Genomic DNA, 25179 nt, shown 5'->3' on the forward strand with positions numbered 1-25179 from the left:
GACAAGGAGAGAAGAGAAAGCAGAGAGGAAGGAAGAAAAGATTGAGAAGGAAAACATGCTTGATGATTGTGTAGCCAGGAGAGACAAATGGGAGATCCCAAATTCAGGGAACATGAGGGACAGGCCATCCTTGGGCTGAGGGGCCCAGCTGTACCAGCCCACACAGTGACCATCAAGGAAGGCGTGTGCAGTCTCTGTACCTGGCCAGGGAGGGAAGCCAGAACACCACATGGAAGGGGTTGGGCCTCTTGCCATATCCTGGTGCCCAAACTCCACCTGCAGATGCTAAGGCATCACCTTCTCCTTCCATGCCCCCAAATATCATTCCTACCTTAACTTCAAGCTTTAGGCCACTCCACATTTTGAAGATATCCTGGGATATCTGAGGGGAGGACTGAGCCTCAGGGCTGGGAAAGAGTCACATTGATCGACAATGGACAATCGCCCTCTGGTCAGTAGGGCAGGATTTGGTTTGGTGGTGAGGGCTTTGGAGGTTGGAGACAGCTGGAGCCCGGATTTCCTGGGTAAAAATTAAACCTGCAGTTCTTGTTCTGTCCCAACTCACCGACCTCCACTGCTCCACGATGGGAATCATTAATTCTCTCGTTGCATTTTGTTTAGGAGCAGATGAAAAATATTTCTTTAAAGAAATATTTTGAAAAAAATTTTTTTTGAAAAAGCAATCATCAGATAGCCCTGATAATTGATGTTGTCCAATCCATGGCTGGGAGTAGGCCTTATTGGGAAGCTAAGAGGACACTGCGGCTGAGTTGTGGTTCCCACTGGTGAGAGTGAGAGCCAGAATGGGGGTGGCCAAACTGGGCTGGACACGGCTCTAGCAGCTCTCAGCATGGGTATGGACTAGGTCTGGGGTGTGCTACACTGAACTAGGTTTTAACACTCACTGGTGCTTGCAAGAGCCAGGGTAAGTATAGGACAAGCTGGGCTAGTTCTTGGCACCTGCTGAACCTCATGAGAGCTAGTTCTAGGGGTGGACAAGGAAGGGCTGAGTTGTAGCAACCAACAGTAAAAGCCAGAATTGGCGTGGGTCAGATGGGCAAGCCAGGACAGGAAATAGACCAAGTCAGGCTTGTCCAAGAACCTGCAGGTGGGTGAGAGATCTGCCACTGGGAGATGATGTGAAAGAGGAGCTTGAGGAACTCCTCTGTCAGGATACAGTCTCTGCAGGTGAGTGTAAGAACCGAGGCTGAAGCAGCCTTGACCCACCAGTATATGTGTGGGTCAGGTCCGAGAATAGGCTGGACCAGATCAGTTCGTACAACCAAGTAGCAGATGTAAGAACCAGGATGGATGTGGAAAAGACCGTGTGAGCTGCAACTACAGCCAGTTCACATTAGACCTTGACTGGGGCCTGTTGGGTTGGACGAGGGAGCAGTATTCACCACCATGGGCTGGGCCTGGGGCAGGCTGGGAATAGCTGCTGGTGAGTGCTGAGTTGAGGAAGGCATGCCAGAATGGGCTGCAAAATCCACCTATACACATAAGACTTGAGCATGGCAGGGGAGGAGGACTGAGGGCAAACCTTGAGGAGAGGTTTAGGGACACCCCTGCTGGGCTAGTGCTCCTGATCGTGAGTGTGAAAGCAAGTGAGCTAGGACTTAGGGCAGGCCAGAATGGGTAGGTCTATAAAGCCCATTGGCATGTAGGTAAGCTGGGTTAAGGGAGAGCCAGTTTCGGCTAATAACATGAATGCATGAGGCCAAGTAATTGCAGGATGGTCTGTCTGTTAAGGTTGCTGTGTGGGCACTGCTGTGAACATCTGAGTGTTCTGTGCATGCACTGTGTAGGCACCTGAGTTGTCTCTGGGTACCTGTGAGTGCACAGACAGGCGGAGGAGAATCAGTGAGGTAGGTAATTATTGCCGGTTAGGACACTGAAAGAAACACAAGCACACATACACGAAGCGCATCACAAATTCATTGCAAGTGTTATTAAAGGACATGTTTATCTTGGTACAAAATTTGAATTCATGCGTAGGACTTTGATAACTTACAAAAGCTGTCCAAAAAGCAGAGAGGTGGAGTTAGTAGAAAACGGTTCTAGAAAGACAGGAGTCAGGTGGGAGAGCAGAGTCCAAAAATATAATTGAACCAAAGCTGGGATCTAAGGTGACAGATCTCACTGCTCTGCTGTGGCAGTTGTCACACTCTTGTGTCATCACAGCCTGTCTGTGTGTCCCCTGAAAAGCCATGTGGGGCTGCCTGGTGGCCCTCATGGGCCTGTTCTTCCTGGTGCACTGGTACCGCGAGAGGCAGGTGGTGAGCCAGCTGACAGACAAATATGTCTTCATCACGGGCTGTGACTCGGGCTTTGGGAACCTGCTGGCCAGGCAGCTGGACATGAGGGGCCTGAGGGTGCTGGCTGCATGTCTGACAGAGAAGGGGGCTGAACAGCTGAGGCAGCAAACTTCAGACAGGGTGGAGACGGTGATCCTGGATGTCACACAGACGGAGAGCATCACTGCGGCTGCCCAGTGGGTGAAGGAGCACGTGGGGGACAGAGGTACCACCTGGCACCTGCTCATGCATGCCTCTTCCTTCTGTGTGCAGGCCACCAATGTATGGTCCCTGCTCAACTGAGCCTGTCACCTTGCGCCTGAGACCCCGGTTGGGTGTGGCTTGGAGTCCTGGGGGCTGGACCAGGCTGGGTCAGCTCAGGGTCTCTGTCTCCCCCAGGCTGTCTGAGCACCTGCCCCTGATGGGGAGAGCCTGACGCTGGGAAAGCTGCAGGGTCCTCGGATCCAAACACCTGAGGTGGATCCTCTGCTCTATTAGGCTGCTTGTGCTTTTTGTGAAAATAGAGGTCACTGGTCTGTTTTCCTGACTGGAAATGAAAAACATGGGTGAGAGGACAGTGAATCCATGTTCGCTTTGACCACTCTCCATTTTTGATAATTCCCTCTGTCTGGTGTGCAATTTGAGGTCAGCGTTCTATTTCTTTTTTTTTTTAGATACTTATGTGTTAAAAAGCAAAGATTATGAAAGACAGACAGACAAGGAGAGAGAGTGTTTCTTGACCCTATTGGATCACTCCCCAAATAGCTCTGACAGCCAGGGCTCGGGCTCGGCTCTGGGTCTTGCCAAAACAGGAGCATGCAACTGTGTCCATATATCCCAAATGGATGACTGGGGTCAAGCTCTTGGGCCATCTTCCACCACTTTAGAAAGAACACAAGCATGGAAATGGATTGAAATTGGTCAGCGTAGCCTTGATCCTGAGCCCGTATGAGATGCTGACGTTGTCCAGTGGGTTCATTGTGCCACAATGCCAGTTGTGAGATGAATATCTTCATCATTCATTTTCTTTTACCAGTGTATGAGGTGGTGAGGTGGCACAGGTGAGAGCTGTAGGCTTAATTTCTTACCAGCAAGTTCAGGGTCAGGCTGTCCCCCACCTCCCTGACCGGAACCTGTCCTGCTGACCCGAGGGTGAAGGTTGGTCATTCTGACTCCTTTCCAGCTTGAGGCTGGGTCCTCCCCCCCGGATCTCCTAGCCAGTGTTGTCCAGTGCTGAGTGGCTAGGCCCTTAGGCTTAGGGCAGGAGAGGTGTTTGCAGGTATGGTAGGAGAGGGTGACACCTTAGGCATCTGCAGGTGGAATCAGGGCACCAGGATGTGGCAGGAGGCCCCATCCCTCTCTTCCTGGTGACCTGGGCTCCCTCCCTGGCCAGCGCTGAATTCCCAGACAGAGAGGCTGCACATGCCTTCCTTGATGGACACTACTTGTACTGCTGCAGCTGGAGCCCTGCAGCCTAAGCAGGCCTGACCCTCACGTCCCCTGATCTCAGGTTCTCCCTGTATTTCCTGACTATACACAACACTCATCAGCATGTTCTTCATTCTCCCTTTTCCTATAATCCTTCCCTTCCTCTTATCCCTTGTCCTTGGTTTCTTTCTGTTACCTCATTCCTCTCCTCAACCTTTCCTCCCAGAAGACACCTGATGTCTTCTCTGTTTTCTCAAGCCATGTCCATGCCCTTCCTGAGCGTAGCTTCCGGTTTCTAAGCACAGGAATGGAAGAGAGAACAGAGCTTTGACAGCAGATGTTCCTGGCTGCAGCCACTGAATGTCCCTTGCCTACTCTGTCCTTCTGTTGTTCCCTGTCTGCCATTGCTATGTTCTCCATCAGTGCATCGCACTGTGATGTGAATTTGAACACTAGTATGTTGGACAATGCACAGGTTCAATCTAGACTTGCTCTCTCTCTCTCTCTGCGCTGTCTCCAGGGCTCTGGGGACTGGTGAACAATGCTGGCATCCTTGGGTACTCGGTTCCCAATGAGTGGCTGACCAAACAGGACTTTGTGGATGTGCTCAACGTGAACCTGCTGGGGATGATCAAGGTGACACTCAGCCTGCTGCCCTTGGTGAGGAAGGCCCGGGGCCGCGTGGTCAACGTCTCCAGTGTCATGGGCCGCTTGTCCATGATGGGTGGCGGCTACTGCATTTCCAAGTACGGTGTGGAGGCCTTCTCAGACTCACTCAGGTACTGGATGCTCTGGGGAAAGGACAAGGCCAGGCCTTGCAGGAGGGTCAGAGATTAGACAGGTGACTGCAGACGGGATGTGGGGACCCTCCTAGGTTTCTGGGTGGGTTGTGCCCTTTCTGCTGCTGGCAGTGGAGTTCCGTGGAAGAGCTGGCTTAGAGGAACCTATCTGTGTATCCAGGGTTTCATGACCTGTAGGATGACCACGGATGACTCTGAGAGCCAAGGCCACGCCAGTGGCAAATGAGGCTCCAGAAGTAACTGGAAGTGGGGCAGCAGGGTGATGATTAGATACAATAGTGGAGGAGGAGAGCAGGAGTGGGTGGAGGAGCAGGGAGGATAGATGTGGTCAACACCAGGAGAAGCATGAGCAGGAAGTGATACAGAGGGTATGGTTCTAGGAGCTGACTAGCAGAAGAATCCGTTTGAGAAACAATAAGCGTGTATGTGGAGTCCCATGCTGTGTCAGGGCTGTTGTGTTCAATCGCTCTTTTTGCTGCTCTCTTCCCCATCATTGTAGTAGGGAGTGCTCATTGTGTGGTGTGACTGCTGCTTCCAGTGAGTGCCGAACCATGTCCTCTGTTTCTGTCCTGCAGGAGGGAGCTCTCCTTTTTTGGGGTGAAAGTGGCCATCATTGAACCGGGTACCTTCCCAACCAACATAATCAAGCCTGAGAGATTTGTAGAGTCCTTACAAGCCGCATGGAACCAGATCGGCCCTGAGCTCAAGGAGGTCTATGGCCAGGAGTTTCTGGCAGCCAGTAAGTGAGCTGTGCCCTAAGGAGGAGAAGCTAAGTCACGTGGGAGTCCCTGGGCCATCCCTTGTGCTTCCAACCTGGCAGTGTCCATCATGCACACCCTCCCTGCCCTGCGTAGTGGGCATGCTTAGCTCCATGCCAATGGTCACGTGTGGCTACAGGGTCAGCTGCAGCATGTGTCCAGGCTTCTTAGACCTTGGACCTTGAGTCATTTAAACCCTCAGAATTGTGAGTAGTAAAGTGAGGCAGAGAGGGAACATGCCATGGACTCTTGGAAACTGGTGTTAGAGGGAGCTGGAACTTGAACTTGGGTTTCTGGTGTGGCCAGAACCTCCCCCTGGTTGCACTCAGCTAAGCCCAGGGAGAAAGGAGAAGGTGGTTAAGTGTGGTACACCCTCCCCTGATGTAAGGGCTGGGGATTTCACAGGGAACTCTGATGGTTTGGATTTGGGCAAAGCTTTAGGGGGAGGGTTAGAAATTTAGATACCTATTATTTCATGTTGATTGCAAGTAGAAGCTGAGGAGGCTGAAGTATACGTGAGTCTTTTGTCTCTGCAGACATTAAGATGATGGAAGCATTCAAGCCCCCAGTTATGCATGAGCTGTCCTTGGTGACTGACTGCATGGAACATGCACTGACTGCACGCCACCCCCGCACCCGCTACTCCCCTGGATGGGATGCCAAGTTCTTCTACATCCCTCTGAGCTACATGCCCACCTGTCTGGTGGACGCCATATTCCAGTGGACTCACCCAAAACCAGCCAAGGCCCTGTGAGGGTGCTATCTGATAGTGTTGAGCTGGGCACAGTGAGAGAGAAGGGGGATTAACTGGGGAGAGAAGGGTGCAGTCTCAGCTGTCCCCAGGCCTGTTGCTGCTCCAGCCTCTCCCCAGCTCTCACCTGGTGCCATGTAGCCTGGGAACAGCTCTCAGGAATCAGAGCTTCATGGTTCAGGACGCATCTGCACAGTGTCGGGGAGTGGCAGGTGCACAGAGCCTGCATCTGCTCTGCCTCCCTGGGTGGTACGTCTGTACATTGTGCACCTTTCATGGGTGGCATGGCCCTGGGCAGAGGAGGCATCATCCTCTGAAGAGAGCTGTGCACTGTTTGAGGGTGGGAGGGCCAATCCCCACCCTGCTCATAAGGCCTGAGGTTTCTTTTTATAGGCATTGGGGGGAAGATGACATCCTCAGCAGGATCTCAGCATAGGATGCAGAAATCAATTTCCCATTGTTGAAATAATGGTTTCTTTCTTTATGTTTTGCTTGATAATAAACGTTGCCATGATCACACTTGCCTAGTGAATTGATCTTCGCCTCGGAAACGAAGTGTGTGGGCCCATGGGAGGAAGGATCAGGTGCCTTTCTAGTGGTAGGTGAGGAGGGCCAGGTGAAGGATGTGGATAGGGTGTTTGGGGCTCTTGGTCCTCAAGGTGCCTTCCTGACTCACGGGGGAGGGACAACTTCTTCCCTTCCAGGATGAACCTGGACCTCTATATTTGGAGTCAGAGATGGAGTCGACTCCCTACTCTCTTCTCTGTGTCACCTACACTGTCTTTCCTTGTTCTCCAGCTTGAGTGTGTGCAGTCTCTGCTTGGGAATCTTACGCTGGCCAGGGAGGGAACCCAGATCACCAAGCAGAGGGCATGGGGCCTCTTCCCACATCCTGGTGCCCTGACTCCACCTGCAGATGCCTAAGTGTCACCCTCTTCTCCCATGCTCTCCCCAAAACACCACCCCTGCTCTAACCTCATAAGTTCCCAGACATCCAGAGTCTGAGAAGATTGGCTGGGAGGTCGGGGTGAGTGAACCAGCCTTGAACTGGGAAGGAGTCAGACAGACTGACCTTCACCCTCAGCTCAGCAGGGCAGGATTTGATGGTGTGGTCATGAAGGTAGGAAAAGCTTGAATCTGGATTTCCTGGATAGAAATTAAGCCTGCAGCTCTGCTCTGCCCCTGCTCACCTCTCCATGGCATTAGAGAAAGGACCTGCTTGAACATCTTGTATTAACTTAGGAGCAGAGGAGGAATTTTTATTACAGCAGTCGTATGCTTACGTCCATCGATCCAGGAAAAGCAAGAAACACATTTCAACAGCTCACAGTGCCACACTGGGTAAATACACGATTCTATCAACACCAGAATACAAGGACAGTGAGCATCTAGTGTTGAAAGAAATCAGTAAGGGAAATATTCACTGTGATACAGTTCATCCACTTTGTGCAATAGCAGCATACCATACATGTAAGAATCAAGGCCTGGTGCTCCACTTCCCACCAGCTCCTGGGTTTTCATTGGCCAGAGCAGATCCATGGCTTAGCAGCCATAAAGAGTGACTCAGCAAGTTAAAGAACTCTCTCTCCCTGTTTGTGTTTGTGCTTTGTGTCTTTCTGTTTCAGTTGCTTCTGTAACAGTCTGAATTGATAAAAACTCAAAAGGAAAGAAAATGCTACCTCAAAGTGCACACGTCATGGACTCTGCAGGGTGGGATCAGGGTGAACGTCCATGCTCCTGTCCTCTCACCTGTGTTTTGCATTTCCAATCAGGAAGACAGAAACCAGGGATCTCTATTCTTACATAATGAGAGGCCTAACAGAGCAGAGGGCAGAGGAACCACCTTGGGCAAGAATAGAGCTCCCTGGTTTCTGTCTTCCAGATTGGAAATGCAAAACACAGGTGAGAGGACAGGAGAATGGACGTTCACTCTGATCCCACCCTGCAGACTCCCTCCCTTGTGCACCTTGAGGTCAGTGTTTTCTTTTTGACTCTTACTTATTTAAGTATTGAAAAGTAGAATCACAGATAGAGGCAGAGAGAAAGACGGAGAGCTCTTCAACTCCCTGTAATATTCTCCCTACTTCTGTAACACCTGTGGCCTACTTTTGATTCACGCCTGAGGCCAGAGCCTGGTTCTCCTTCAACAACTCCCAAGCGGGAGGCTAGCATCTGGCACTTGGGCTATCCTCTGCTGCTTTCCCAGGTGAACCAATAGGGATTAAGATGGGGAAGTACAGCGGCCAGGCTTTCCACCTTTGCCCTTATCGAATGTTGGCACAGTCCTTATGGATTAACTTGCTATGCCACAGTGTTGAGATGTTCAAGATCCAGTCTCTTTCAAATCTGGATATACAATGTCTGTGCATTCCAGTGTTGAGAGCATCATTTACTATTTATTGTTTTTTGTTTTAATTTTATTTTCGATGACGTTTGCATTATTGAGGGGATGCATGCCCTTGTGGACCACCAATTAGGGTGGGAAGGATCAACTAATAGGCGAAAGTGGATGAGACAACTGTTTTGATTTTTTTTCTTCTTCCTGTATATTGGGGAGGAAGAGAATGGGAAAGGGCAGCTCCCAGTAGTTCAATAGCATCAGTACCTGGGGATTGAGGATGGCCACCTGATGGCATCGCAGGGTCTCCAATGTGGAGCATATTCCAAGGGGACTGCTGAAGTAGTTTTGATAGTTCTGGGATGCTGTTGATTTTATTGCTCTGAGGTTCAGGAAGTCCTTCTAAGTTCCATTGACTGACATAGTCCACCCAGAGTCTCCATTTGCCCAGATACTGGGTGTCCAAGCTGGGATTTGTTCAATTTGTTCTGCTCTTCACCTTCTGCCATGGTACCAGAGGTCCTCTGCAGAGTCCGGTGGACTGCCATATCTCCCCCATGTGCATCTGGGCTGGGCATGCCACCCACTGCACAGGTTTCAACAACTGAGGAGACACAGTTCTGACACATGCACTCCATGATCAGACCACAGATCCTATGATTTTCCCCGTGGTTGATTCCAGTGGTCCAGTTGGTGTCCCCCCTCAAAAAAAACCTCAGCAGAGATAAGTGCAAACCTGACTCCTGTGTGTCTGCTAGCCAGTACAAGGTCCAGCTCAGTGTGTCACCAACACCATCCCATACACGTTGATGTTTGGAATTGCTCAGTCAGTTCTTTCTCCAGCCTCATCTTATACTCAAACCTATAGATGCTGAGGCCCAGCCTGGCCCTGCTCACCACACACTTGGTTCTCATGCATACCAGTAGAAACTGTAGCCTGGTTGGGGCAAACACCAGAAACCCCTACCAGGCCAGCTCCCAACCCAGTTACATGTATGCTGATATGTGCAACAGACTTGTCGAGTCTGTCCCAATCTCATTTGGCTTTTGTACATATCAATGGCTGTTGGAGCCTAGCTCAGTTTGACCAACCTTGCTATGCAGCCTACACTCATGCCAGCGGGTGCCACAGCCTGTCCACCAAGGCCTGCCCCCAACCCTGGTTCTCATGCTCACTGGTGGGAACTACAACCCATCAGAGGGGTGCCCAAAGTTTCCCCACTACACCCACTCCTATGCCTGGATCTTGCACTTTGTAGATGGTTCTGAAGTCTAGCCTGACAGGACTTGACCTTAGTACTAGTACCTGGATAGGAGAAGGGAAGGAAGTAGGGAGGAGGTGAGAGAGAAACCAAGGACAAGGAGAGAAGAGAAAGCAAAGAGGAAGGAAGAAAAGATTGAGAAGGAAAACATGCTTGATGATTGTGTAGCCAGGAGAGACAAATGGGAGATCCCAAATTCAGGGAACATGAGGGACAGGCCATCCTTGGGCTGAGGGGCCCAGCTGTACCAGCCCACACAGTGACCATCAAGGAAGGCGTGTGCAGTCTCTGTACCTGGCCAGGGAGGGAAGCCAGAACACCACATGGAAGGGGTTGGGCCTCTTGCCATATCCTGGTGCCCAAACTCCACCTGCAGATGCTAAGGCATCACCTTCTCCTTCCATGCCCCCAAATATCACTCATTTGGGCTAATAGCATCAATGCATGAGGCCAAGTAATTGCAGGATGGTCTGTCTGTTAAGGTTGCTGTGTGGGCACTGCTGTGAACCTCTGAGTGTTCTGTGCATGCACTGTGTAGGCACCTGAGTTGTCTCTGGGTACCTGTGAGTGCACAGACAAGCGGAGGAGAATCAGTGAGGTAGGTAATTATTGCCGGTTAAGACACTGAGAGAAACACAAGCACACATACGCAAAGCGCATCACAAATTCATTGCAAGTGTTATTGAAGGACATGTCTATCTTGGTACAAAATTTGAATTCATGCGTAGGACTTTGATAACTTACAAAAGCTGTCCAAAGAGCAGAGAGGTTGAGTTAATAGAAAACAGTTCTAGAAAGACAGGAGTCAGGTGGGAGAGCAGAGTCCAAAAATATAATTGAACCAAAGCTGGGATCTGAGGTGACAGATCTCACTGCTCTGCTGTGGCAGTTGTCACACTCTTGTGTCATCACAGCCTGTCTGTGTGTCCCCTGAAAAGCCATGTGGGGCTGCCTGGTGGCCCTCATGGGCCTGTTCTTCCTGGTGCACTGGTACCGCGAGAGGCAGGTGGTGAGCCAGCTGACAGACAAGTATGTCTTCATCACGGGCTGCGACTCGGGCTTTGGGAACCTGCTGGCCAGGCAGCTGGACATGAGGGGCCTGAGGGTGCTGGCCGCATGTCTGACAGAGAAGGGGGCTGAACAGCTGAGGCGGCAGACATCGGACAGGGTGGAGACGGTGATCCTGGATGTCACACAGACGGAGAGCATCACTGCGGCTGCCCAGTGGGTGAAGGAGCACGTGGGGGACAGAGGTACCACCTGGCACCTGCTCATGCATGCCTCTTCCTTCTGTGTGCAGGCCACCAATGTATGGTCCCTGCTCAGCTAACTTGAGCCATGAGTCTCAGTGTGGGGCTGAGCATGGGGCCAATGCTGGATTTGCTGCTAGAGCTAGTCCTGGTGGCTGGGGTTCCTAGAAAGAGAAAGCAGATGCTGATGACCCAGCACACGCTGACTAGTCTGGCCACCACGTTCCTTTAGCCACTCCCTCCCTTCTCCTGTTCCTTTTCAACATTGTTATGTCTTCCATCAGTGCATTCTATTGTGATGTGACATTGAGCCCAGCAGATGGGTGCTGCACAGGTTCATCCTACAGCTGTTCTCTCCCTCCCTACCATCCCTAGGGCTCTGGGGCCTGGTGAACAATGCTGGCATCGTCATGCCTTTAGCCCCCAACCAATGGCTGACCAAACAGGACTTTATGAATGTGCTCAACGTAAACCTGATAGGGTTGATTGAGGTGACTCTGAGTCTGTTGCCCTTGGTGAGGAAGGCCCGGGGCCGCGTGGTCAACGTTTCCAGTCCTCTGGGACGCATGGCACTATTTGGTGGCGGCTACAGCATTTCCAAGCATGGTGTAGAGGCTTTCTCAGACTCGCTCAGGTACTGGGTGCTCTTGGGGAAGGACGAGTCCAGGCCTTGCAAGAGGGAAGTTGGGTGAAAAAGCACGGGTTGGATATGGGGACAGTCAGCCCTTGAACCCTGGGCACGTTGTGCCTTCCTGCTGCTGGAGTCTCATGGGAGTCCCATGGGAGATCTCTTTCAGGGGAACCATTCCCTGAGCCAAGATCTCATTGTCCCCTGGGAAGACAAAGGATGGCTGAGTGTGAGAGACAGGCCAGTGGCAGATTAGGCTCCAGAGAGGAGCTGGCAATGGGGCAGCATGGAGCTGAACAGGGAGCCAGTGGAGAAGGAGAGGGCAGGAGGGGGTGAAGAAGCAGGGAGGAAGTGAAGAAGCAGGCATGGCCGAGAGCTGGAGATGTAGCTGCAGGGAAAGGCCCAGAGGTTACAACACCTAGGCGCTGACTGGCAGAGGAATCCATTTGACTGAGAAGCAATAAGCTTGTGTGGGTCAGGCACAGGGGGCAGAATGAGTGGCAGGGCTAGTGTCCCCAGGCTGCGACTTCGTGCTGCTCTCTTCTCCCAGTCATGGGAGAGCTTACTCTGTGGTATGGCTACTGCTACCACTGAGTGTTGAGCCCTGTACTCTGCCTCTGGCCTGCAGGAGGGAACTCTCCCCCTTTGGAGTGAAGGTGGCCATCATTCAGCCTGGTTACTTCCAGACCAACATTGGCAACGCTGGGAGAGATACAGCATCCGCACGCATCATGTGGAACCAGACCAGTCTCGAGATCAAGGAGATCTATGGCCGGGAGTTTCTTACAGCCTGTGAGTGAGCTGTGCCTGTGGGAGGAGAAGCAGAGTTATGTGGGAGTCCATGGGCCATTCCTTGCACCTCCAACCCTGGCAGGGGTCCTCAGGAAGACCCCTTATAACCGCATAGTGGACATACTTAGCCTTATGCCCACAGTCATGTGTGATCATGCCTACATCATGTGTCCAGACCTGTTAAACCTTGGACCTCAAATCAATTAAATCCTCAGAATTTAGTGTGGTAAAGGGAGGCAGAGAGGGAACATGCCATGGACTCTTGGAAACTGGTGTTAAAGGGAGCTGGACCCTGAAATTGGGTTTCTGATGTGGCCAGAACCTCTCCCTGGATGCTCTTTGCTAAGCCTAGGGAGAAAGGAGGAGGTGGTTGAGTGTGACACACCCACTTCTGGTGTAACGGCTGGAATGTCCCACCAAGCACCTGAATAGAAAGGATTTGGGTAGGGCTTTGGGAAGTAGATGGTTTGAGACACAGAAACTTTTTATTCCATGTTGAATGCAAGTAGGAGCTGAGGAGACTGAGAATACACCAATCTTTCTGTTTCCGGCAGACCAGAAGGTTGGTGCAAGACTCAGTCCCCCATTTAAGCAGGATCTGTCCTTGGTGACTGACTGCATGGAGCATGCTCTGACTGCAAGCCACCCCCGCACCCGTTACTCCGCTGGCTGGGACGCCAAGTTCTTCTACATCCCTCTGAGCTACATGCCCACCTGCCTGGTGGACGCCATATTCTGTCGGATTTTCCCAAAGCCAGCCAAAGCCCTGTGAGGACCCTACTTGATGGTGCAGAGCTAGGCGCCCTGAGAGCTAGAGGAGGCAGAAGCTTGGGAAAGAAGATGCAGTGCTCAGCTGTCCCCAAACCTGCCTGCTGCTCCAGCCTCTCCCCAGCTCTCACCTGGTGCCATGCAGTCTGGGAACAGCCCTCAGGGCTCACAGCTTCATGGCTCTCAAGATGTATCTGCACAGTGTGGGGGAGTGGCAGGTACACAGAGCCTGCACCTGCTCTGCCTCCCTGGGTGGGCCTGGCCTGTGCACTCTGCACCTCTCATATTGAGGCATGGCTCTGGGCATGGGAATTATAATCCTCTGAATACAATTGCACACTGCTTGAGAGTGTGAGGGTCAACCCCACCCTGTGCGTGAGGCCTGATGTGCAGGTTTATGGGCACTAGGAGAGCTGCCATCCTCAGCAGGACCCTAGCATAGGACACAGAAGCCAATTTTCCATTTGTCTTAAAGCTTAGTTTCCTTTTGATTGTGTTGTTTGAGAATAAATGTTGCTATGTTCACACAAACGCAGTGTTTGACATTGGCTTTGGGAATGGTGTGGACCTGTGGGAGGAAGGGTCAGGTGCCTTACTGGAGTACAGATAGAGGCTGCTAAGGAGGGATGTGGATGGGGTCTTGGGGCATCCTGGTCCTCAATGTGCCTTCCTGACACACACAGCGGGGCAACTGCTTCCCTTCCAGTGTGAACCCCCGAGCCTGGGTCTCAGCATTAGGAGTCAGGAATGGAGTCAACTCCCCAGTCTCTTTTCTGTATCATTCACATCTTCCTCCCTTGTCCCCTACCCTCCTTGTGTTGCAGGAATTTTGACTCCGAGTATGGCAGCAACCTCAAATTCTTGTCTCGCAGGAAAGAAGAATTTTCATGCGGACACAGTTTAGTTTTAACGCAAGATTTATTAGGAAAGTTGAGAAGAGAAGACTCCCGTCCTAGTGACGGGAGGGGGCTTTGAGATAGAAAGGACCCGTGCATGGGGGAGTGTTGGGATCTTTTAAAGGAATTTCCCTGTCCCCAGGTGGTCCCCAGGTGTTCGGTTTTGGGGCAAAAGATCAGGGAGGTGCAGGATATGGGACATTCCAGGCCTTGGGCAGATATGCATCACTTATCAGCCTGAGGCCCTCCCACAATGGCCAAGGTAATGGCCGATAATACTTCAGGTGGGGCATTGATAACACCTGTCCCTTGGAAGGGACGTGTTCTGGTGAGTCCAAGACATGGTGGAGAAATTCTCTTTTACTCGGGGACCCAGAATGCCCTAACTGCCTACTACCCACTAACTCCTCTCTCACTTGAGCCCCTGGAGTTGTTTCCTCTGTTACTGTCATTGCAGGCACACCTGTGTCACACCTCAGGCACCCCACACACTGCTGTCTCAGACCCTGCAGTGCCCACAGGCCTGTCACCTGTCCCCAGCACTCACTGCCTCCTGCCTGTGAGGAGCCTTTCTGGAAGTCTACCTTGTGTCCTGAGACACAGTGCTTGCTGCTCAATCCTCTCAGGAGCTGCAGGCATGGCCTGCCCCAGAAAGCAGGAATTGCTGTGGGATCTTGGCTAGGAATGCTTTAGAGGTAGGAGGTCCTCCCTAGGGGCCTGGAATTTCTTTTTCAGTATGCACCTGACAGCTGGGGAGCTTGTCAGTGACTCCAAGCTGACAACCAAGGCTCCTCATGAAAACACCAAGTGAGGCCCATGGTGGGCGCTTCCTCAGGACATGCACACAGCTGCCCCTGGAAGATGGAGTCAAAGGTCAGTCATGCTACTGTGTTGTGGGTGCCATGTTTTTCTTTGGGTGCTAAGTGTTTGGGCCACATCTGCAATGCCACACTGGAAGACAGAGCTGACCAGGGCATCCTCTGGTGGCTCTAGGCCCGTGTCCAGAAGCAGGAAGTGCTATTGTATCCTGGGTGCCATTTGCATACAGACTCATGGCCCTGCCCTGCCTCCTGTGCTGGACATCTTCCCAATGTCACTGCACCCTGGACTGATGGAGCCAATGGGGATCAGTAGTGCATGACCCACGCGCGCGCGCACACACACACACACACACACACACAGAGGGAAGACAGCCTGGAAAGGGAAAGAGGAAAGGCACCTGCTGGGACTCAGAAGAACCAAGGCACCTCCCAGCCCCCACTGATCTGGTTGCCTTGGGAAAAGAGAGGGAAAGGGAGGTTCTGGGCTGAGTCTCTGGAGTAGGGACAGACTGATTCATAATGCCTTGCTCTAAAGCCACTGTCTCTCAGTCACTTCCAGATGTCCAGTTGAGGTGAGGGTTGCCCAAATGGAACTGGCACAGGAGACCAGCGTTTGGACACTCACAGACATTCTGGGTGGGCTTCCCACCTCAGGAACACCTGCATGGCGAGGCTGGAACACGTGGAATTGGTGTTGTGTTTGCTGTGTTTTATGCTTGTGTCTGTGTTTGCATACACCTGTATCTTCTGTACACACAGAGAAAGAATGAAAACTAACAGTCTGCATAGTGGGCTAGTGGGTCCCCCTACTGTCTGTGGTGGTGGCAACCCATGTGTTCACCAGTTGGAGTCTCAGATGCTCCACTTCTGTTCCAGCTCCCTACTCATGTGCCTGGGAAAGCAGAGCATGCTTCAACTGCTTGGACTCCTGTACCCACATGGGAGACAAGTAGGATGCACCTGCTTGGGTCTGGTTCCCAGCAAATGGAACATCTCTCCATCTTCTCTGTGTGTGTGTGTCTCTCTCTCTCTCTTTCAAATAGATTAAATCAATATTAACAAAACAGAACATCAGGAGCCTTAATTGTGAGCCACTAGCCCCTTGCTTTGCTTTCTAATGGCATCACAGCACCTTGTCTGCAGGTACAGCTCCCCAGGAAAAGGTCCTGCAGAGCACACATACAGGATGTGTGCACACATCCCTGACCTTGGAAGATGGAGCACAGTAGTGAGTGATGTTACTGTGTGAGGACACTGCTGTGGGCATGCAAGTGTGTCAGTGTGTGCACATGTGCGGGCACCAGTGTGTCTGTGGGTAACCTGTGTATGCACAGGAAGGCGGAAACAAGCAATGGCGGGGGAGTATTACTGCCAAGGGAAAGGATTGTGAATGAAACACAGACAAACAAACATACACTGCTTATGTGTGCACATAAACTGCTTCATAGTTCATTCCACATGTGATTAAAGGACATGTTTAGCCTGTGCAAAAGATATTAAAGTCCACACAGAGAAGTTTGCTTCCTTGCAAAGGCAGTGCAAAGGGCAAAGAGGTGGAGTTAAGATAAAAAGGTTACAGAAATACAGAGGTTCGGTACTAACCAGAACCTTTGGAACTGAGCCTAGGAGAGCAACCGAACAGATCTCTGTTCCCTCACTGCTCTGCTGTTAGAGAAGGCCACACTCTCGTGTCACCCCAGCCTGTCTGTGTGTCCCCTGAAAAGCCATGTGGGGCTGCCTGGTGGCCCTCATGGGCCTGTTCTTCCTGGTGCGCTGGTACCGCGAGAGGCAGGTGGTGAGCCAGCTGACAGACAAGTATGTCTTCATCACAGGCTGCGACTCGGGCTTTGGGAACCTGCTGGCCAGGCAGCTGGACATGAGGGGCCTGAGGGTGCTGGCCGCATGTCTGACAGAGAAGGGGGCTGAACAGCTGAGGCGGCAGACATCGGACAGGGTGGAGACGGTGATCCTGGATGTCACACAGACGGAGAGCATCACTGCGGCTGCCCAGTGGGTGAAGGAGCATGTGGGAGACAGAGGTACCACCAACACCTGATCATGCCCGCCTCTTCCCTCTGTGTGCTGGAGTTTTCTCTTGTCTGCCTCTTGCCAGATGCCCCAAGGGTTTTCAGGACTTGAGGTCATGTTGGCTTTCTTCCCTCTCCCATCCTGCCAGCCTGCACTCCTACTCTTTCCCATTCCCACTCACCCCCTTGGCCCTCGAGTCCCCTGTCCTGATGAGAATTGGCCCAACTCAGTCTCTCTGTATTCGGGGCCTGCTTTCTAAGCACAAGTTCTTCCTTGCTCCACACGGAGGCCCTGGGCTGCAGATGGACAGACTTTCTAGAGGGCAAGGGAAGTGGACCCTGAGCTGTGGGTTGGAGGTGGTGGCCTGGGGCTGTGCTAGAGCCAGACTAGCTCTTGAGCCCTTGAACTTGTTCTTACTGGAGACCAACAGCATCCATCCTTCCAACAGCATGATCCTTCCTTTTTCACAGGAGATCAGGAGGTTGAAGACTGGCTCAGGCAGGTCAGAAGCCAGGAACAGACCACTTTCTGGCCTGATAAAGCATACTAGCTTGCGTATTTCATTATGGGAGGAGACAAGAAGAATTGATTTTTTAAATTTAAATAGAAATAGACTGGGAGGTTGAAAGCTAAGATCAAAAATCACCAAACATTGTCACCTAGACATGGGTATTGCTAACATTTTGATGCCTGTAGGATTATATTTAGTACAACATTGATATTATTTTCTCTTTCTCTCTCTCTGTCCGTTTGCTCTCTCCCCAAGTAACCACAACGAAGTCAGAACTTCTTCCGGGTCTCCCATGCAGGTGCAGGGTCCCAAGACCTTGAGTCATTCTCTACTGCTTGTCCAGGCCACAAGCGGGGAGTGGGAGCAGCCAGGACACCAACCAACACTCATATTAGATCCTAATACATGCAAGAGGATGACTTTAACCAACAGGCTGTGTGCCAGGCCCTATTTCTCTCTTTACAAAGATGATCTCTCTCTCTCTTTAAAGATGTATTTGTTCACTTGAAAGTTTGAATTACAAAGAGAGGTGGGGAAACAAAAAGGGGACTAATATTCCACCTGCTGATTCAGTCACAAGATGGCTGCAATGGGCAATGTGGACCAGACTAAAGCTGGATGAAGCTCTCCCACAGGCGTGGCAAAGGCCCAGACACTTGGGCCAGCTTCCCAATACTTTCCCCCAGATCATTAGTAGGGAGCTGGGTAAGAAGTGGAGCAGCAGGGACTTGAATTGGTGCCCATGTGGGATGCCACTAGGCAGGTAGTTGCTTGCCCATTATGCCAAAACACCAGCCCCAACATGAGTGTGGTTACAACAGGATAGAAATTTACTTTCAAATGTTGAATTTGATTAGTTATTGTATTACTTGAAGCCATATTCTGTGCTTGGGCACTGAAAATGCTTCTTATACTTTATTGTCATAAATGAAAATCTGCAATTTTCTATTTTTCAGACTATCTCTACATACTTTATTGATTGTTCCATTATTTATTATTATTATTATTATAAAAAGTTGTTTATTTGGAGATCAACTTGGTAGTCTCATGGCTAAAGTCTGCCAGAGTCCAGTTCCAGCCAAGTTCGGAACTAGAGAAGGGTGCATGGAGTAGGCGTAAAAAGAAAAGAAATGGACCACTTATAATTTCATGATCATAACGGACAATGCAAGAAAGCTGTCCCCCTTATTTATACAGAAGCCGTCACAAGCTCTGGCACAGACTTTTTACGTCATGGTCAAGGGGAAACCTAAAGATCAAGAAAAGGATGGAAGAAACCATAAAATAGATCCCTTGATTAGCTTAAGGTCAGCTGAGACAAGGACAGCATGAATTGTAAAAGGCCCTTTGGCAAGACTTACCAGCAGCATCAACTTCCAAGCTCGCATTGATAGTAAAAACCAACTCCACAGAGGTAAACAATGCCTGAAGAGATTACAGAATTCTCAGCAGGGTGGTTCAGTGTCCACACAGCAAAGGGAGGTGGGACTGCCTTCAAGTGGTTTGTAGAGACGTCTGCTGAGCCCTGCCATACAGCAGGAATTTCCCTGTGGCCCTGCCTGCAATGGGACACCTTTGTGTCCCTCACATCCACTGCACAAACCCCAGTAAAAGTTCTCACCTTTGTATACCAGGATCCCATATTGGTGCAAATATTGGTTCATGTCCCAGCTGCTCCATTTCCTTTGCCTACTCCCTCCCTTCTCCCATCAGTGCATTCCATTGTAATATGAATTTGAACCCCAGCAGGATGTGCACTGCACAGGTTCAACCTAGACCTGCTCTCTCTCTCTCTCTCTCTCTCCCCCCCCCTACTGTCTCCAGGACTCTGGGGACTGGTGAACAATGCTGGCATCGCCTTGCCTTCAGCCCCCAATGAGTGGTTGACCAAACAGGACTTTGTGGACATGCTCAATGTGAACCTTCTGGGGACGATTGAAGTGACTCTGAACCTGCTGCCCTTGGTGAGGAAGGCCCGGGGCCGTGTGGTCAATGTCTCCAGCTTTTTGGGCCGTCTGTCACCATTTGGTGGTGGCTACTGCATTTCCAAGTACGGTGTGGAGGCCTTCTCAGACTCACTCAGGTATTGTGTGCTCCTGGGGAAAGGGTAAGATAAGATCTTGTAGGAAGGAGGTTGAGCAGGAGAGTACAGGTGGGACTTGAGGACACGGGTTCCTGGACAGGTTGTGCCCTTCCTGCTGCTGGCAGCAGAATCCAGTGAGAGACCTGGCTCAGGGGAGCCTCTCTGTGCAGCCAATGTCTCATTACTCTTTGGGAGAACCAAGGATGGCTCTGGATGTAGGAGACAGGCCAGTGGCAGAGGAGGCTCCAGAGAGGAGCTGGCATTGGGGCAGCATGGAACTGAGCAGGGAGACAGTGGAGGAGTGTGCGGGAGGTGATGGAGGAGCAAGGAAGAGGAGGTATGGCTGAGACCTGGAGATGCAGAAGCAGGGAGGGGCCAAGAGGGTACAGCACTGAGGAGCTTACTGGCAATGGAATGCACTTGACTGTGCCCATGAAAGACTGTAGGTCAGATATTGGACCCCTCCTGTATCTGAGTGGGCTGGATTCCTACACCTTCCCCCAAGGTCCTTTCCCATCCAGTGCATTGTGGGTGAGGATTTACTGTGTGCTGTCGATGCTGTTTTTCATGAGTGCCAAGTCACTGTCTCACACCTCTCTATTTTTCTTTTATTAAGATTTCTTTTTCTTCCTTCCTTTCCTTCTTTCTCTCCCTTCCTTCCTTCCCTTCCCTTCCTTCCTTCCTTTCTTTCTTTCTTTCTTTCTTTCTTTCTTTCTTTCTTTCTTTCTTTCTTTCTTTCTTTCTTTCTTTCTTCCTTTCTTTCTTTCTTTCCTTTCTTCCTTCCTTTTTTTTTGTTTTTTGTTTGAAATGCAGAGTTAAAAGAGAAAGAGAGATTTTTGCTCCGCTAGTTCATTCCAAATGGCCATAAGGACTATGCTGAAGCCAGGAACTGGGAGCTTCTTCCACGTCTCCTTGTTGGTGCAGGGACACACACTGGGGTCCTCCTCATCTGCTTTCCAGGTGCAATAGCAGGGAGCTGGATCAGAAGTGGAGGAACCAGAGTTTACGCCACCTGTCAGGGATGTTGAAACAGGTAACAGCACTATCCGTTGCACACAACACTAGCACTTGCTTCTCTGCTTACAGGAGGGAACTCTCACCGTTTGGGGTGAAGGTGGCCATGATTGAACCCGGTTACTTCCAGACCAACATAGTGGACAAAAAGAAATTTAGGCAGTCTATGGAGGCCATATGGAACCAGGCCAACCCCGAGGTCAAGAAGGTCTATGGCCAGGAGTTTCTGGAAGCCTGTGAGTAAGCTGTGCCCAGAGGGAGTGGTGAGGGAGATTCAAGGGGTCATCACAGGTCCAACCCTGGCATGCACTTTAGGGAGAACCCCCATGCCCTGCACTGTATGGAGTTTAGTACCAGGCCCATGGTCATAGGCAGTAATACAGTCACCCACAACAGAAATATACTTGAGTCTTTTCTCTTTCTGGACAGACATTAAATTGAGTCATCTATTGAAGCCGCTCTTTGGTCAGGACCTTCCCCTGGTGACTGACTGCATGGAGCATGCACTGACTGCAAGCCACCCCCGCACCCGCTACTCTGCTGGCTGGGACGCCAAGTTCTTCTACATCCCTCTGAGCTACATGCCCACCTGCCTGGTGGATGCCATGATCTGCTGGTTGAGCCCGAAACCAGCTCAAGCCCTGTGAAGACATTACCAGGTTTCCTACATATGTATAGCTGGGAATACTAAGGTGGGGGGTGGGGGGACAACTGCTGGAAAGGAGATGCAGTGCTCAGCTGTCCCCAGGCCTGCCTGCTGCTGCAGCCTCTCCCCAGCTCTCTCCCCAGGTCTACCTGCTGCCATGTAGCCTGGGAATAGCCCTCAGGGCTCACAGCTTGCACAATGTGGAAGAGTGACAGATTCATGGAGCCTGCACCTGCTCTGCCCCCATGGATGGGCCTGGCTTGTGCACTGTGTACCTCTCACAGGGAGGCATGACCCTGGGCAGAGGAGGCATCTTTTCCTGAAGACAACTATGCACTGCAGTGGGGGTAGGAGCACCACACCATGATCCTGTCCATGAAGCCTGATGTGCAGGTTATGGACATTGTGCCATCCTCAGCAGGACCCCAGCATAGGACACAGAAACTAATTTTCCATTTGTCTAAAAGCTTAGGTTCCTTTTGTTTGTGTTGAGAATAAATGTTGCCATGTTCACACTTGCCAGTGACTTGACCTTGGTCTTTGGAAGGGGGTGTGTGGTCCTGTGGGAGGAAGGGTCAGGTGCCTTCCTGGAGTTTGGGGAGGAGAAGCTGGAGAAGGGATGTGGATGGGGTGGTCAGGGCTCCTGTTCCTCACTTGCTTTCCCGACACTCCTGAAAGGGACAACCGCTTCCTTTCAAGGATGAACCCTTGAATCTGGGCCAGAGCTTTAGGAGTCAGGGACAGAGCTGACCCTCCAGATCCCTTCTCTGATGACTCATATCTTCCTTTTTGTCCCCCAGTTCCCCATTAGAGTCATTGCAGGTGCCATCCCTCAAGTCCCTCCCATGCCACCCTAGAGTGCCCATAGGGTTGTCCCCGGCGCTCTGTTTCTCACTTGTTGGGAGCTCCTCCCTGGAATTCCCAGTGTGTTCTGAGACCCATTAGTCATTTGTTGACTCCCTCGGGAGCTTAGGCCTGGCCTGGGTCCAGAAAGCAGGAAGTGTTGTGGGAGTCTGGGCAAGAACCTTTTGAGAGATGTTCTTCCAACCAAGATATTGTAATTTCTTGCTCCATTTGCAAACAGTGAATGGTGAGACTATAGGAGAACCCAAGTTGAAATTACTACCAAAACTTTTGTGCAAATGCAAAGTGAGGGGAAGATGCGACTTCTGTCTAACTCGTGGGCCTGAACCAGCTAGCTGTCAGTCCCATTTCACTGCCTTTCAGAGATTTCTGACCCTCAGTCCATAAGGTTGCTCAAGGGTATGGATCCTCCCATCTTCTGTAACTATTTCCTGCTGAAGAGGGACATAGTCTTTGACCATCTCTCTCTCGCTCTCTCATCTGATGAATCAGTCATGAACCAGAGAATTTTTAGTCAGTGCCAACGGCTGTGTCCCCTGCATGTATGTCATTAGTCTTGGAAGTTCTTAATTCTTTTTACCCTTTGAAATAGCATTTGAGATAAGGTGGTGAGCTGAAGCTGGCTGACTTGTCATTGGTGGGCTGCTGGGTATGTTCTTTTTTTTTTTTTTTAAAGGAAATAATTCCCTCTTTGTCCATATATGAGTATATTATTCATTGTTATTATTTTATTTTTTTTAAAGATTTATTTTTATTATTTTTTTATTGGAAAGGCGGATATACAGAGAGGAGAGACAGAGAGGAAGATCTTCCGTCCGATGATTCACTCCCCAAGTGAGCGCAACGGGTCGATACTATGCCGATCCGAAGCCAGGAGCCTCTTCTGGGTCTCCCACGCGGGTGCAGGGTCCCAAAGCTTTGAGCCGTCCTTGACTGCTTTCCCAGGCCACAGGCAGGGAGCTGGAAGGGAAGCAGGGCTGCCGGGATTAGAACTGGCGCCCATATGGGATCCCGGGCGTGCAAGGCGAGGACCTTTAACCACTTGCGCCACCGCGCCGGGCCCCTGGGTATGTTCTTTTTTGCACAAGAGTCTGCAAAGGGGGTGGCCCTATGTGTGTTCCAAGGTCAGGGCTGATCCACATGGACTCTGACCCCTGAGTTTGAGACCCCGACATATCCTAAGCCAACCAGACATGGAAGCACTGGCCGCCCACCAAACCAAAGGCCAACAGAGGGACCAAGAGGGAATCTGATAAAGGCTCAGTTTCTGGAATGCTCAGACTACCTCTATGTGGGTCATGGAGAGCGTTAGGCACCAACACTCCTGGACTGGCTACTTATCACACCAGTTCATAGGGGCCAGGACGACCCCACCATTCCCTAATCCCACCTGTCCACATGATTCCAGGACTTGGAACCCAGGGGCTTGTTCAGTTAGTGAGGCAGTGGCAGTGGAAGGCCAGGACACCCCCTGCCTATGTGGCTCCTAGGCCTAGGCCATGGGCTCTTGGTGTCCTTCCAGGCTACGCAGTTTGTTGAGCAATAACTCAGGTCCATTGGTCCCTACCCCACACACAGGCCCACATGGTGCCTGGATCCTGACACATGTGGTTCCCAGAGACTTTGATGGTGGAACAGCAGGCAATTAGGTGTTTCCAGAACTTCTCCCTATTGAAAAAAAGGAAAGAAGGAGGGAGAGAAGGATAGAGGAAGGAAGGAAGGAAGGAAGGAAAGAAGGAAGGAACGAACGAAGGAAGGAAAGGAGGGAGGAAGGAAGGGAGAAAGGGAGGGAGGGAGGGAAAGAGGGAGGGAGAAAGGAAGGAAAGAAGGAAGAAAGGAAGGAAGGGAGGGAAGAAGGGAGGGAGGAAGGAAGGAAGGAAGGAAAGAAGGAAGGAGGAAATGCAGGCTAAACAGCAGATTGTAGCTTTGGTTTCCACTGTACAATCTGAGTAGCACTAAGACATTCTGGGACTGGAGGACACCAGGAACTGCCCTGGTCATCTGTGGCTTCCTGCCTGGTAGGTGTAGCCTCCACAGTTAGTTTCTGAGTTTGTACCTGGGAAGTACCCAGACAGGCCTCACTGTCATCTGCATGGTATGACTGGTGTCCTTCAACTAGGGGTTCTCCAGATGTATTTGCATACTGAGAATGAAATCCAAGGCCCTGGGAAGGAATGCCTATCTCCAAAGGATTCCTGCCCAGGATCCCACAGCACTTCTTGCTCTCTGGGCCCAGGCCAGGCCTGCAGCTCCCTCAGGGAACAAACCACTGAGCATTGTGTCTCAGGACACATGGTAGGCTCCCAGGACAGGCTCCCCACAGCACTGAGACCAGAGTGACACACCTGTGGGCACTACAGGGAGTGGAAGTGGGCTAAGGGATGACACAGGTACACCTGCAATGACTCTAAGGAGGGAGCATCCTTGAGGGCTCAAGAAGGCTGGGGGACAAGGGAGGAAGGTGTGAGTAACACGAAAAGAGATTTTGGAAGTTGACTCCATCCTTGGCTTCTAATGCTGAGGCCCAGGCTCAGGGGCTAACCCTGGAAGCGAAGCAGTTGTCCCTCTCATGTGAATCAGGAAGCACCACCAGGAGCCACTTCCAGGTCCCCCATACAGCTGTGCATGATCCCAAGGTCCTGAGCCATTTTCAGCTGCTTTCCCAGGCCATAAACAGGAAGCTGGATGGAAAGTGTAGCAGCCAGGATGTGAACAGTTGCCTATATGGGATGCCAGGGCTTAAAGGTGGGGAATTAACCTGTTGAGCATAGTGCCAGCCCCGTGGCTTTGTTTTTACTTATTATTTGTTTTACCTGGTTGAGTGCATAGTTAAGGGAGAGAGAGAGAGAGATGGCAAGAAAGAGAGAGAATAGGCCCAGCATGATAGCTTAGTGATGAAAGTCCTTGCCTTGCACGTGCCAGGATCCCATGTGGGCGCGGGTTCTAATCCCAGCAACCCCGCTTCCCATCCAGCTCCCTGCTTGTGGCCTGGGAAAGCAGTCAAGGACGGCCCAAAGCCTTGGGACCCTGCACCCACATGGGAGACCTGGAAGGGCTCCTGGCTCCTGGCTTCGGATTGGTTCAGCTTCAGCTGTTGTGACCACTTGGGTCGTGACCCATCAGACAGAAGATCTTCCTCTCTGTCTCTCCTCCTCTGTATATCCACCTTTCCAATAAAAATAAATAAATCTTAAAGAGAGAGATCTTCCATTTGCTGCTTTGCTCCTCAAATGGCTACATTAGC

The 25179-nt window shown here is 51.2% G+C and overlaps 3 protein-coding genes across 4 annotated transcripts; all 3 read left to right on the plus strand.

Annotated features, from left to right (window-relative positions):
* Nucleotides 1–2210: 2210 nt before the first annotated feature.
* LOC121158551 (retinol dehydrogenase 16-like) lies at nt 2211–6546 on the plus strand. The gene is made up of 4 exons (XM_040983322.1): nt 2211–2523; nt 4246–4504; nt 5101–5264; nt 5820–6546. The coding sequence occupies exons 1-4, from the start codon at nt 2211–2213 to the stop codon at nt 6035–6037; spliced, it is 954 nt and encodes a 317-aa protein (XP_040839256.1). The 3' UTR covers nt 6038–6546.
* Nucleotides 6547–10574: 4028 nt separating this feature from the next.
* Nucleotides 10575–13076, plus strand: LOC121158556 (retinol dehydrogenase 16-like). The gene is made up of 4 exons (XM_040983335.1): nt 10575–10887; nt 11260–11518; nt 12141–12304; nt 12859–13076. The coding sequence occupies exons 1-4, from the start codon at nt 10575–10577 to the stop codon at nt 13074–13076; spliced, it is 954 nt and encodes a 317-aa protein (XP_040839269.1).
* Nucleotides 13077–16494: 3418 nt separating this feature from the next.
* LOC121158561 (retinol dehydrogenase 16-like) lies at nt 16495–21072 on the plus strand. 2 transcript variants are annotated; one of them, XM_040983356.1, is made up of 4 exons: nt 16495–16828; nt 19153–19411; nt 20498–20665; nt 20868–21072. In XM_040983356.1, exons 1-4 carry the CDS (start codon nt 16516–16518, stop codon nt 21070–21072), a joined length of 945 nt encoding a protein of 314 aa, XP_040839290.1. In that variant the 5' UTR covers nt 16495–16515. The 2 variants fall into 2 exon arrangements, with proteins under 2 accessions (XP_040839290.1, XP_040839281.1); XM_040983347.1 differs by having other exon boundaries at nt 20498–20661; nt 20855–21072.
* The last annotated feature ends 4107 nt before the right edge of the window (nt 21073–25179 follow it).

This window comes from Ochotona curzoniae, unplaced genomic scaffold (genome assembly GCF_017591425.1).
Source record: "Ochotona curzoniae isolate NIBS_2020 unplaced genomic scaffold, NIBS_Ocur_1.0 contig_1014, whole genome shotgun sequence".
Taxonomy (NCBI): domain Eukaryota; kingdom Metazoa; phylum Chordata; class Mammalia; order Lagomorpha; family Ochotonidae; genus Ochotona; species Ochotona curzoniae.

What these genes read in the sequence shown, in the direction of transcription:
- LOC121158551 (XM_040983322.1), top strand. Translation starts at nt 2,211, where the DNA reads ATGTGGGGCTGCCTGGTGGCCCTCATGGGCCTGTTCTTCCTGGTGCAC. An exon ending in GGAGCACGTGGGGGACAGAG is followed by an intron (nt 2,524 to 4,245) that starts GTACCACCTGGC and finishes CGCTGTCTCCAG; the next exon opens with GGCTCTGGGGACTGGTGAAC. An exon ending in CCAGGAGTTTCTGGCAGCCA is followed by an intron (nt 5,265 to 5,819) that starts GTAAGTGAGCTG and finishes TTGTCTCTGCAG; the next exon opens with ACATTAAGATGATGGAAGCA.
- LOC121158556 (XM_040983335.1), top strand. Translation starts at nt 10,575, where the DNA reads ATGTGGGGCTGCCTGGTGGCCCTCATGGGCCTGTTCTTCCTGGTGCAC. An exon ending in GGAGCACGTGGGGGACAGAG is followed by an intron (nt 10,888 to 11,259) that starts GTACCACCTGGC and finishes TACCATCCCTAG; the next exon opens with GGCTCTGGGGCCTGGTGAAC. An exon ending in CCGGGAGTTTCTTACAGCCT is followed by an intron (nt 12,305 to 12,858) that starts GTGAGTGAGCTG and finishes TGTTTCCGGCAG; the next exon opens with ACCAGAAGGTTGGTGCAAGA.
- LOC121158561 (XM_040983347.1), top strand. Translation starts at nt 16,516, where the DNA reads ATGTGGGGCTGCCTGGTGGCCCTCATGGGCCTGTTCTTCCTGGTGCGC. An exon ending in GCCTTCTCAGACTCACTCAG is followed by an intron (nt 19,412 to 20,497) that starts GTATTGTGTGCT and finishes CTCTGCTTACAG; the next exon opens with GAGGGAACTCTCACCGTTTG. An exon ending in CCAGGAGTTTCTGGAAGCCT is followed by an intron (nt 20,662 to 20,854) that starts GTGAGTAAGCTG and finishes CTTTCTGGACAG; the next exon opens with ACATTAAATTGAGTCATCTA.